The 12,772-nt window shown below is 57.3% G+C and overlaps 1 protein-coding gene and 1 pseudogene across 2 annotated transcripts; one reads left to right on the top strand and one right to left on the bottom strand.

Moving 5' to 3' along the window:
• The window catches only part of LOC102528539 (olfactory receptor 2F2-like), a 309,986-nt pseudogene that overhangs the window by 224,666 nt on the left and 72,548 nt on the right, over positions 1–12,772 (bottom strand).
• On the top strand, positions 3,752–12,752 carry ZYX (zyxin). 2 transcript variants are annotated; one of them, XM_072964290.1, is made up of 10 exons: positions 3,752–3,875; positions 4,006–4,219; positions 4,681–4,880; positions 5,025–5,117; positions 5,232–5,798; positions 9,895–10,015; positions 10,160–10,329; positions 10,464–10,642; positions 11,513–11,633; positions 12,182–12,752. In XM_072964290.1, the coding sequence occupies exons 2-10, from the start codon at positions 4,018–4,020 to the stop codon at positions 12,284–12,286; spliced, it is 1,758 nt and encodes a 585-aa protein (XP_072820391.1). In that variant the 5' UTR covers positions 3,752–3,875; positions 4,006–4,017; the 3' UTR covers positions 12,287–12,752. The 2 variants fall into 2 exon arrangements, with proteins under 2 accessions (XP_072820391.1, XP_072820392.1); XM_072964291.1 differs by lacking the exon at positions 5,025–5,117.

The raw sequence follows: 12,772 nt of genomic DNA, 5'->3' as shown, positions 1-12,772 counted from the left end.
TTGCAGGCGTAGGGGATTGCCTTCCCCACCCCCAGCAGGAAGCTGCTCTTCCTTGGCTTTGCCACGAAGATCCCCGGGTGTTCCTGGGTGCTTCACCCTCCCCCATCCCCACTTTCCCCCAAGCCTCCATTGTGCCTCAGTCCCACCAGTGATTCCATTGTACAGACAAGCAAATGCAGGTGGGACTAAGAGAGGGGTAAATTTGGGTGGAAGTGGGAAAGCTGCAGACCATGTGCGCCCAGCATTTAGTGCAAGAAAACTCTGACATAAGGGAAAAGAGGTGATGCTCTGTCATTTCTCTCCTTTCTTTTCCTTTTTAAAAATTATAAAAGTAATTCACATTCATGAAGAAAAAGACAGTTATAAAAGCCTTCTTTCTGCCTTCCCCCAATTCTGTCCCCTAACACTAACTACTGTTAACAACTCTTTGAGAAGGCTCTGGGAGTGTCCTATTATACAAATATATATTTTATATGCATATATATCTTATATATAAAACGTATGTGTATACACAAATGCAGATGGACAGAGAGACAGACAGACACAGTTTGATGGTGCCACATGATGGAAAAACAAAACGGTGGCCCAGGGACTTAAAGTGGGGGGTGGAGTTGGAGGCTGACCTGAAGAGGCTGTTGAGGCACCGGGCTGGGCCTCCCGAGGGGAGGAAGTGACACACTGCAAGGATAGAAGTGGGGGGCAGAGGTGTCTTCAAATAATAAAATGTTTGCATGGCAAAAATATACTTGCCATTTAGGAGGTGCCAAATCCAACATCCAGTTGGCCTCAGGTTCCTTAGCTGAGAAATGGGATGATAATATACACTCCTCAGAGGTTTATTGTGAATATTAAGTGGGGGGAATAGGCTTCGAGTGCTCGGTATTCTGCCTGGCGCCAGGTACTGAGAGTTGCTGAAGCGTGTGCTACTGTCATGGTCATTGTCATGACGGTTGCTGTTCTTGCTGATGTGTGTGCGCCGAGCTCAGCAGCTGGCATGCAACTGGCCCTCTGCCATCCGCAGCCAGCGTAGGGGATGAGCCTCGTGATGGCATCCCTCTTCTCCTTTTGGAATTTATTTTTTTGACACTGCCCTCGTTCCTCCCTTCCTTTTTTTCATCACTGCTTCTAACTTCTTACTTTATGTTGTGTGCCCTTGAGGAAAACTTTCTGGCACCTGGTGGATATAAATCCTCGGAGATGTGTAGAGATGTTTTAGGTAGCAAAACTCCTGATCCATTTTCGTGCTTCCTCTCTCTCGCCTGGACGCAAGCTGCTGGAAGTGATTAGTGCTACACTTTACTCACACTACCTGAGATCAATTCCAATTGCTTACTTGAGAAAAATACCTAAAAATCCTTAGGGCCACTCCTATGCATTTCAAAAGCATTGACCCTGCAGCTCCACTTGAGACATCCTGGCCTAGTGTCTGTCCTTCTGGGATACCCTGTGTGTTTCTAGTTGTATTGAGAATGGCTGGCTTAAAATTCTTAGCTTTAATATTCTGCATTCCGAAATGCAGTAAAACTAAGGCTGCCTACGCACTCTTCTATTCTGATTTATAAATAGGCTCAGCTGCCTAACAATTAAATATACTATATTTTGCACATGCACATTCCTTAAGGAGACATTCTGAGGGCAGATGGCTTTTACTCTTGTGATGCTATCTGGAAACCATCTTCCTAACTTTCCTAAGTGGGTCTATTTTGAAGGATTGGCGATGAGACTTTCGGTCTCACAGGAAATCTAGTATCAAATTTCTAGCAGATCTTCACAGGGACAGGCCCAGGACTGGCGTATATGTGTCAGAGGTCTGGACTGCATGCTTTATATTATACATGGCCACACATGCTTGTGGCTGTGAGAGATACCAGTGACAAAGACAATAAGACACCAGAGACAAGAAAGATGAGTGCGGTCTGAGAAGGTGACGAGGATGTGATCTTAGGTATAATTAAATATTTGATAAGGTTGAAGGAAGGAGAGGGCATATACCAAGGCTCAGGAGAGATCTGCCTGGCAACCCAGAAGGGGACACAAGGGGAAAATGGCCTTAGGTTAACCTGTCAGAACTGGGACTTGAATAATAATAATACTGAGTATTATATAGCAGTTTCAGATATTGTATTTCACTTATCTCTCTATATAATACAATAAGGTACATGGATTAAAGAACATCACTTTTATACACGGAGAAACTGATGTGGAGAAAATGAAAAGACTTATGCCTGAGTTTGGGCACTCCCGCTGGGTCTCTGCCCCCTGACATCACTCCGCTCTCCTGGACCCAGCGTTGCTTCACCTGACAGCAGGGTGGAGAGGAAAGAGCTCTGCCATCGGAGCCTTCAAAGACACCCAGTTCTAGTCTAGACCCTGCCACTTACTAGGCATGACCCTGGGCCTACCTTTTAAGCTCCCAGCCTGTTTTCTCATGATAAATGTAAGGGATGAGTCTGGACAATCTCTTGAGCATAGCCACGATGCTGGTTGACAGTCGGGTGTAGCCGATCTGGGGGGGCAGGGGCTGGAAATACCGAGTAGAGTGTGCACCAGGGGACTGCCTTAGATGGCAGTGAAGGCTGGCAGCACAGAGAGCGCGAAAAGGAAGGGCCTGAGGGAATGAGACTCAAAAGCCAAAAGGCCTTGTGAATCCATAGTTTGTAGGTAGTGAGTGTGGAAGAATTCAGGAGGCAATTCGGTAAGTTTCCATGTTCAACTAAACAACAAGAAAAAAGAAAGAACCCAGGTCTGTCCCTTCCCTGTAGCCTGGGGCACAAGAAGGCTGAGGAATCCGGTCGGACCAATGGGGGGCTCCACCGAGCGCAGTCTCCGAATCCCTCGAGGGCCGCCCCGCCGCGCGCTGGCTCGCAGAGGGGGTAGATCACGGTGGGCGCTGAAGAACTGGCGAAGACGTGTCGCCTGCGTCCACATCCGTCTTCCTGGCCCCAAGTGCGCCCTCGCCTCTGCCCCGCCCTCTCACCTCCATTGCCCGGCCGGGTCCGCCCCACTCTCGCTCCTGCAGTGTTTAACTGATCCGCAGGCGGGGGCGCGTGTGATGCGAATTCCTAGAAGCCTTAAGCAGCTGCCCAGGATTTGAAGTTAGAATCCCCTAAAGGACCCTTGAGGTTCATGCACACACGCCCACCCCTACCTCAGGTCACAGAAGGGCCCAGGAAGCCGTGGGCAGCGGGAACGCCCCACTCACCATCCCAGTCCACCTAGGAGCCCAGTTCCATCCCAGTCCTGCCAGTCCTGGCTGACTTGGAGGGGATTTGGGGCGCGGGGCTGGCGGCTGGGTAGGGAGGCGAAGGAGCAGCTGGAGGTGGCGGGGACAGGTAACGGCAGGCCCAGAGAGGACGGGGCTGGGCCGGGGCGGAGGTGTCACTGGGCTGCCTGGCCACCTCGGGGACACCAGCCCAACCTCCGCCGGCTTAGCCCGGAGTAGGGACGGTGAGTCAGATCTCGGGCACCCGCGGGTCGGGCGGGGAAGGGGGGCAAGTCAGGAAATGACATCAGAGGCCTGTGTTTGGGGAGGGGTGGTCTATGCCCGGCCGGGGCGGCGGGGGCAGCGGGGGCGGCGGGGCCGGCCGGGAGTGGGGTTGGGAGGACCTCGGTGAAGCCTGCAGCCCCGGGGCAAGATCAGGGCCTCTTCCTGGGGGAGTTTCCTGCCGCGTCCGCCCTCCCCGCCTCTCCCCGCCCCCTCTCCGGGCCGCTCCTTGTATGGTCTGGGCGCCGCTCTCTCCCCGCCCCCTCCCTCCCTCCCTCTTCCCTGCGTCCCTCCCCGCCTGGCTGGAGGCAGCTCGGGACCAGGACGCAGAGTCCGCGGACTCGGCTGCGAGGCGGCCACTCGAGACGCAGCGCGCGCGTTCCGGCCCGCGGTGAGGCGCAGGGAGCCGCCCGGCGGCCGCCCACGGGGTTGGGGAGCGGGGGCGCTGAGGGGAGCCGGGCCCGAGAGCGGGTTCTCCGCCGGGCTTGGCGCTGCGTAACCCGGCCACCCACCCCCCGCAGCCCGGCCCGGCCATGGCGGCCCCCCGCCCGCCTCGCGCGATCTCCGTCTCGGCGCCGGTCTTTTACGCCCCGCAGAAGAAGTTCGGCCCGGTGGTGGCCCCAAAGCCCAAAGTGAATCCTTTTCGGCCCGGGGACAGCGAGCCTCCCCCGGCCGCCGGGGCCCAACGCGCACAGATGGGCCGGGTGGGCGAGATCCCACCGCCGCCCCCAGAAGGTATGTGGCCGTGCTTGGGGGCTGGACCTCGGCGGGCGCCGGGCTGGGGGCAGTGGTTTCGGAAATTTGGGGATGTCTGGAAAGGTTGCAGCGGAGGGGGCTGGGCGCAGCCACCCAGTCCCGAGCAGATGTTCTTACCTCATCGTGGAGCTCATGGCTGGGAGCCAGGGCTCCTGGGACTGTTCCAAGGCCCCCGCCTGGGGGTGGGAGGCGGGAATGTGGGGCACGAATCTTCCCCTCTGGGTCCGTTTTCCGAAGTGTAATGAGAGATGTACCACTCCTTGGCTGAGACCCGGCCTTTCCTGACCCAGTGCTCCCAGGACGCCCTGCGCCCCCTTTTACTTCCCATACAGACCCCCGAGAGAGTTCTTCGTTTAGGGGAATTAGAACTGTAGAAGGGGGGGAACCTGGGGAAGGGTAGAGGGGTCCTTGCTGACTGCCCTCTCTCCTTCCAACCCCAGACTTTCCCTTACCGCCCCCTCCCGTGCTTGGGGAGGGAGACGACGCGGAGGGCGCTCTGGGAGGTGCCTTCCCACCTCCCCCTCCCCCGATCGAGGAACCGTTTCCCCCTGCGCCTTTGGAGGAGGAGATCTTCCCTTCCCCGCCGCCTCCAGTAGTGGATGAGGGAGGGCCTGAGACCCCCATACAGCTCCCACCACAGGTATGGAGGCCTGGGAGGGGCAGCTACGCTGGACACCCCAAGGGAAGGAGAGGCGGGTCCTTTCCTCTGACCTCCCTGCATCTCTGCCCTGATGGGGGTGAGGCGGCAAAACTGGGATGGGTGCTCTGACCCCTGACCCTCTAGCCCAGAGAGAAGGTGAGCAGTATTGATCTGGAGATCGACTCTCTGTCCTCGCTGCTGGATGACATGACCAAGAATGATCCCTTCAAGGCCCGGGTAAGGGACAGGAGAGTAGGAAAGGCAGGGCAGGGAGGAAGGGCGTAGGGTTAGAATTATGGAGGGCAGCACCCTCCTCTGACACACTTCTCTCCCCTCTGCCTCCCCTTGCAGGTGTCATCTGGATATGTACCCCCACCGGTCGCCACTCCATTCATTTCTAAATCCAGTACTAAGCCTGCAGCTGGGGGCACAGCACCCTTGCCTCCCTGGAAGTCCCCTTCTAGCTCCCAGCCTCTGTCCCAGGCTCAGCCTCAGAGCCAGACACATTTCCATGTGCAGTCCCAGGCCCAGCCACAGGCCCAGCCCCAGGCCCAGGCCAAGCCTCAGGTCCAGCTCCATGTCCAGCCGCAGCCGCAGCCCCAGCCCCAGCCCCAGGCCCATCCCCAGCCTGTGCCTTTGGCTAACACCCAGCCTCGAGGTCCCCCAGCCCCAGCTCCAGCCCCTAAGTTTTCTCCAGTGACTCCCAAATTTACTCCTGTGGCTTCCAAGTTTAGCCCTGGAGCCCCAGGTGGGCCCAGGTCACAGCCGAATCAGAAGTTGGGGCCCCCTGAAGCTCCCTCTTCCACTGGTGCAAGCTCCCCTCAGCCCCCCAGCTTCACCTATGCTCAGCAGAGGGAGAAGCCCCAGGTGCAGGAGAAGCAGCACCCAGTGCCCCCACCGGCTCAAAACCAAAACCAGGTGAGGGAGGGTGGGAGGGTGGGAGGACCAAGTTGAGACCAGGGGGCTGGGGGCAGGGCTAAGTCAGGAACCAGAGGATGAGGGGGAAGGTGGTCTCAGAGAGTGGGGGAGGGGCGGTGGGAGAGGAGTTTTCAGTCTCTGGGGTTGGACTGGTGTGACCACGGTAAGAGAAGGCTCTTTTGGAAGAGAGCCAGGCAGGGTCTGGGGTTGGGAGGGGCCTGGCTGGGAGCTGGGGGAGCTGCACAGGCTCTGAATTAGGAGGAGGATTTGGTGGACTCTCCCTTGCGCCCTGCCCCAGAATGTTAAAGGGAAGGGATGAGATCATCAACCGTCCAACTTCAGATCTTCCCCCTTCTTGGATTCTTGAGTTAATCTCTGCTCCTCTGATTGCCTTCTCCACCCGAGGGCCCATCTGGTGATAAGAGTCATTGTAAATACTGGCTGAGCCAGCCAGCATCTGCCCAGTGCCAGGCACTGTGCTCTGTGCTTGGGTGGGAAGAGATCTCAAAGAGGTTAAGCCTGAGGGAATCAGTGGACCTGGAGTAGAATTCCTGGCTTACAAGACCCCAGGCAAGTTAGGTGAACCTTGAGCCTCAATTCACTAACTACCCTTACAATGGTTGTGAAGATTAAGTGAGCTGATGCGTCAAAAGTGCTGGGATCTGTATATAGCACATGAATGCTCAAAGTAGAAAAGTTATCATTCCTGCCTGACCGTTCCTGTCCTCCAGTTCTGGAGACAGATCTGTGTTTAAGGGACCCTGCCAGTCATCTAGTCCAACCAGCCATAGAGTTAACTGGCAGCTGGGTTTCTGTGCAGGCCCTGGGTAGGAAGAGTTGCCAAGTGCCACTGAGTTTTGCAGAATCCTGTGTCACAGGAACTCTGAACTGGGAGCCAATGTAGGGGCTGGCAAGTTAGGAAAAGGCATCAATGGTGCTGGCGTACCTCGAAGGATGGTGCGACTTAAGAATCCAGAGAGGAGCGGGAAGGGCACTCGAGTGGGAATAGCATGAACAAAACTCAAGGGCACAAATGTACCCAGGGGTCTCTGGAGAACAGCAAGTGGAAGGTACCTGTGGGGAAATTATAGAGCGATACTTAGAGAGGTAGGTGGGGACTCAGGGGAGGAGGAAATGAAACAGACCACTTGGGAAGCTTGCGGGCCCTGGAGAGGCGATAAAGGAGTTTGAGTAGGTGTGTGGCTGGGTCTGGAGGCCAGTGACAGCCGCGCTTTTGGAAGCTTTCGGGAAAGTTTTTCCAGCAGACGTAGGAGGTCAGTCACGTGTGGAGGTTTCCTCATATTAGCGGAACATTAGTGGCAATGAAAAAATACGGCCCAGATATGGGAGTTCTTACAAAGGAAGAGCCTCCAGACTCCGATAAAGTGCTTGGAAGAGGAGGGGGAGTAAAAAACAAACTAACAAAAAAATGCCTGGGTGTATTGGAATGACAGTATTGCTGACAAAATAGAGAAGTCCAAAAGGGGAAATGGTGTGGACGGGAAGAGGAGGGTCCAGCTGTCAGCATGTTGAGCAACAGGTTCCAGGAGGACCTTCTTTCAGCTGGAACTGTTGTTCAGTTAGAAGTGGGGGACGGGCGGCAGGAGAGAGCCTGGGCTCGGGGTGTGCGTTTGTGTGGTGATGGTGTGCGGTGATACTGAAGCCCAGGCAGGGAGCCGAGGGCCTGGGAAGACCCTTGGGTGATGCTCCTGTGGAGCAGGGGGGAGGAGCAAGAATGGAGGAAGGAGGAGAGTCACAGATCAGGGTGGGATCCCAGAGAAGAGAGTGATGGCCATGGAGCTCTTCAGTGGGTGTCTGAGAACTAAAGAACGCCAGGGACCAGACGATTTGGAAGTTGTAAATGGCTGTGTCCTGTGGTGGGGACAGAGTGGTGAGTTGAGCCGTGAGTAGGTGGTGAGAAAATGGAGTTGCCAAGAGTTGCCTGTTCTCAGCTTGGCAGGGAGAGGAAGGACCGAGGGAAGAACTCTGTGTGTGTGTGTGAGAGAGAGAGAGAGAGAGAAAGAAAGAGAGAGAGAGGGAGGAAGGGAGGGAGAGAGAGAAGCCCAAGGAAGAGGGTTTAGGGGTGCTCCAGTCCTGGAGGAGGGCTGGCGGCCGCCCTGCCCCCAAGGCATTCCCGGAGAGCAGGGTGGTGTGGCCGCAGGCTCCGTGGAGAAGAGGAGCCATGAGGGAGCTGGAGCTGGCTGGCTTCCAGCGCCTCGGTCACGGAGGAGGTGAGGTCATCTGTGAGAGCGAGGGGGCGAAGCATTTGGGGGCTTGAGGAGATGGAAAGGTTTGGAACAGCTGCTGTGGGGAAGGCGACTGGGAACCCACGGGAGCCAGATACCAGACAGCCGAGCTGAGGCGGGAGGGTATGGAGGGCGCTGCAGTGTTTTGTGAACTCTCTCTGCAGTGTTCAGTGATCTCCCCACCTACTTTCTGCAGCTTGGAGGCAGAAACAGGAAGCGGGTGGCGGCTTGACCCAGGGTTGAGATTGGACCAGATAAACGATGGTGGCTGAAGGTGGCAAGCGTGGCCATGAGAGCCTTGTAGAAATCGATGGTCAAGGGGCCTGGCTTGAGGGGGAGGCAAGTGCAGAAGGCATACGGAGAGGGTTGGGAGTCAGGAACTAAAGCCTTTCTGAGCAAGTTCATTCAGTAGGTGTGAATGGGGAAAGGCAGCGGAGGTGATGGTTGGGAGGTGAAGCCCAGGGTCTTGGAGGTAGAGGCCAGAAAACCTCAGGTCCAAGGTGTTCCTTGGAAGGTGCCTGAGATGGAGGGATGTTTGGATAGTTGGAGTTGAAGAGGTCTGAGTGCCGTGCATTTTGAAGTGGGGACATCGGTGCTGGCAGGCTGAGAGGGAAAACAGTGGCTGGATTGAGTGTGTCCTGAAGGAGCCTGGATACCCACGGGGAGCTGAAGTCCAAATAGTTCATACTTCCAAAGAATGGAAGAGACATTTAAGTAGTACCGGAGAGCAAGGGCTGGCTGTATCCTCTTCCTCTATCCCCAAGATGCCTGAGAGAGGAAAAGGTGAAGCTTATATAGAAGAGGGGGCTGAACAGGGGACTCACACAGTCAGTCAGTGAAGGGCAGCAGGGGTCTGGGGGGAAAATGGCTGAGCTGGAGCATCTGTGGATCTGTGCTTCCCTAGGCGGATGCAGCTTTGGATGCAGACAGGGTTACTGGGGGGTGGGTGGAGCCAGGGCTGAGGAGAAGGTGACCTTGGGAGGAGGTAGCTGGGAGGTCTTGAGGTTCCAGATGTTAAGAGAGTGGAGGCATTGGCAAGTAGGGCGTTCAGTGATGGGAGCCACAGTCCAGGATGACCAACTCTGCATTCCTGTTGGACTGTCTCATGGAAATGCTGTTGCAGGTCAGATAGTCCCTGTGGGACCTCCTCCCAGGATTTCTCTGGGTTACTGGCACTGTCCCCCTAACCTTACCCCCACCCCCAGCCTCAGGATCCCCTAAACAGGAGGGGTCGACTGACCTAGAGAGTGGCCCTTCTCTGGAGCCTTCTGGAGAGGGAATGGGGTCAGGTCGTCCAGGACCCCATCTAAGGAGGGGCCCCAGGACCGCTGCGTGGAAGCTGCAGGCTGGCCTCCTGCAGACGGCGCTGGGGTTTATGTAACCTGACTCCCACCTGTGTTGTATCCTCACGCTGTCAGGGGCTGCTCGGCAGCCGGCGGGACGGGTAGGTGTGTGTGCGTGTGGGTGCACACGCCATCGCGTGCCAGCCTCTCCGTGGGGCCGTGTCCCAGCATGCGCTGTGGAGTTGATGCGTGGCCTAGTGTGTTCAGTGCTTCAGTGACCTGAGCTGCTGTGTGCGTGGCCTCCGTCCGCTTAGTCAGTCTGGCCTGTCTGTGACTGCCCGGGGCGGGGCTGGGCAAAGCGGGAGGAAAGGTCATTCCCCCCTACCCTTATCTGTGTCGTGCTAGGGATCTGGGAGGGAGAATGAGGCGCTTTTTGAGTCCAGCCTGAGTGTCTGGGAAACGGGAGGGGGGTTAGTCCTTTTTGGAAGAAAGTCAATAAGCCAGCTGGGGAGGGTTCTCGGAGGGGGTGATCCTGGAGAGAGCATGAAGCAAGTGTTGGGGTTTCAGGTGCGCTCCTCTGGGGCCCCAGGACCTCTGACTCTGAAGGAGGTGGAGGAGCTGGAGCAGCTGACCCAGCAGCTGATGCAGGACATGGAACATCCTCAGAGGCAGAATGTGGCTGTCAATGGTGAGCCCACTGCCCACCTATTGGGACATCTCTGTTAATGTGCAGCCTGGTGCCTGTGGCTCCACTCCCTGTCCTAGCCCGCTGATCCCTTGCAAGCTTTACCCCCTTCCTCCTATTCATTTCTGTCTTCTCCGGCCTTCTCAGAGTTCTGTGGCCGGTGTCACCAGCCCCTGGCACGGGCACAGCCAGCAGTTCGCGCTCTGGGGCAGCTGTTCCACATCACCTGCTTTACCTGCCACCAGTGTGAGCAGCAGCTGCAAGGACAGCAGTTCTACAGCCTGGAGGGGGCGCCATACTGTGAGGGCTGCTATACTGTGAGTCGGGATTGGGGCTGGGGGCACTTGGCGCTCAGCCACGGGGTGGGGGCGGCGTGGGGCAGACAGATGTGCCCTGGCAGCTGGCCCTCAGGTGCCAGTTCCTTGCCAAACTCCTGCTGCTCCATCCTCAGGACACCCTGGAGAAATGCAACACCTGCGGGCAGCCCATCACTGACCGCATGCTAAGGGCCACAGGCAAAGCCTACCACCCACAGTGCTTCACCTGTGTGGTCTGCGCCTGCCCCCTGGAGGGCACCTCCTTCATCGTGGACCAGGCCAACCGGCCCCACTGCGTCCCCGACTACCACAAGTGAGGACCCTGCCCACCCACCTTCTGGGCTCTTCTCTGGGTGCCGACTATGGTTTGTCTGGGAGCCAGGCTGTCCCCCCGCCCCCGGTCCCAAGGCAGCTGCAAATCCCTGGACTTGGTCCCCACATCCTGTCTATAGACAGCAGAGACCAGTCCCTCTGGACTTAGCTGTCCAGCAGCCTTCGGCCTGGGTAGCAGTCTTGCTGCTGGCTCGTCCCCCTCCCCTGGCCCTTGGCTCTCCGAGGTTTCTTTTGGGTGTGGTCTTGCATTCAGCAGTGTGTTCTGGAGTGACTTCATTTCACACACGGGCTGGATTCTGAAAGCTCCTTTGGCGATCAGCTGTTTGGAACTCTGGTTTCCCCTTAGAAACAGTGCTTATAAGGTGGCTACTTTCTCAGGCCAGCGGCAAAAATCCCGTAATGTAGCTAAAGGGTGGCAGCAGGGAAGCTGCAGACTCTGACTCTCACATGAGTGTGTGTGAGGTGTGTTTTCATGTCGCATCCCTCCAGACGCCTTAGCAGCTGGGCAGGGGTAGGCGAGGGTCAGGGTCCAGGAATGGGAGCCGGGGAGGGGCGCCTCTGGGAGCGCTCTGTGCAGGGGCTGCAGTGTGACCGTGGCAGGTTAGAACTTGGTGGCAGAGGTTCCTGGGGCGGATGGTGCTTTGGGAGGATGCGGGGATGGTTGGGAGACTCCCCTTGACAAGGTCAGCCTTGGCAGCCAGTCTTAGGCCTTTCTGTTGAGCTTCCTGCACCTAAAGGGGTGGGACAAGATGGCCCAAGCGCTCTGCCATCTCATTTCCCTGCACTCTCGGGGGCAGCACCCGGTGCCTCTCGCCCCCATTCTGACTCCCAGCATGCTCTCTGCCCCTAGGCAGTATGCCCCGAGGTGCTCTGTCTGCGCCGAGCCCATCATGCCTGAGCCTGGCCGAGAGGAGACTGTGCGGGTGGTTGCCCTGGACAAGAACTTCCACATGAAGTGCTACAAGTGTGAGGTTGGCCGTGCCCCCGGCCCCTCAGGGCTGGGAGGTGGTGGGACACAGCTCGCCCACTAGGTGTGGACAGAGCCAGGCTGGAGGAAGGCGGGGATGCATTTTGAGGGTGGACAGTGGTGGCACCCACACCCGCTCAGCCCAGAGCCTCCGTCACTGTAGAAAGTGGGGTGTGGGGTTTCGGTGGGGTCACTGAATTTCGGATAAACCAAGAAATGGCAGCAACCAATGGGAGGAAAGGGAGTTGTGTTCAGTTATGGCAGGGTTGAGGGTCTCAGGGCAGAGTGAGAATAGAGGTGAGACAGGTGGGGGAGGCCGCATATCCTGTATTGGGGTGCACCTTGGAAGTAACTCTACCCACTGCCCACCCATGGGAGGGTCCTGAGGGACAAAACTGGAAGTGGGTGCTAGGAGTGGAGGTGGCTGTGATCGGGGGGACAGATGATGAGGACACTGGCTGAGCTGTGAGCATCCAGCCTTACCAATTTTAAGGTGGGAGGTGGGGTGCACAGGGGGCCTCCCTGCCAGTGCGCTCTTTTTCCTTCTCCCAGGACTGTGGGAAGCCGCTGTCCATTGAGGCAGATGACAATGGTTGCTTCCCATTGGATGGCCACGTGCTCTGCCGGAAATGCCACACGGCCAGAGCTCAGACCTGAGTGAGGACCGGCCCCCTTTTCAACTGCAAGTCCAGTCCCTAGCAGTGGACCACCCACCATGAGACCACCCCACCCCTCTACCCACCCCACCTCCCTGCAGTTATTTTTTGATGTCCAGCCCTTCCCTCCATACCAGACCCCACCCCAGTATCCTTAGTGTGCTGATCCAGGGCCCCAGTGTGGCCTAGGGCTGCAGAGTCCCAGCCCTGGAGTCCAGTCCTCCCCTATCCTGCAGGGACCACCCACCGTCGTCCAGGTACCCCAGCTGAGGGGGCACCAGGCTGAGCACTGCTGCTTTCACTGCCGCACCGATGCCCCGAGCAGCCTCGTACTTTGCTTGCTGAGGGCCAGGGGACACCCTGACTCTCTGGGAGCTTGGGCTGGGTCACCAGCCTGGACATTCCCACCTGCCCCTGTGCCGCCAGGTTGTGGCTACAGCTACAAATAAAAGAACTGTTTTCCAGAATTCTTAGTAGTCGACTCTTT

The sequence above is a fragment of the Vicugna pacos genome, chromosome 7, assembly GCF_048564905.1.
Source record: "Vicugna pacos chromosome 7, VicPac4, whole genome shotgun sequence".
NCBI lineage: Eukaryota > Metazoa > Chordata > Mammalia > Artiodactyla > Camelidae > Vicugna > Vicugna pacos.
The sequence above is the reverse complement of the archived record's forward strand: the minus strand, read 5'-3'. Positions and strand labels throughout refer to the sequence as shown.

Coding starts and splice junctions, on each gene's coding strand:
- ZYX (XM_072964290.1), top strand. CDS start 4,018: ATGGCGGCCCCCCGCCCGCCTCGCGCGATCTCCGTCTCGGCGCCGGTC. Junction 10,643..11,512: donor TGCGTCCCCGACTACCACAA/GTGAGGACCCTG, acceptor CTCTGCCCCTAG/GCAGTATGCCCCGAGGTGCT. Junction 11,634..12,181: donor TGAAGTGCTACAAGTGTGAG/GTTGGCCGTGCC, acceptor TCCTTCTCCCAG/GACTGTGGGAAGCCGCTGTC.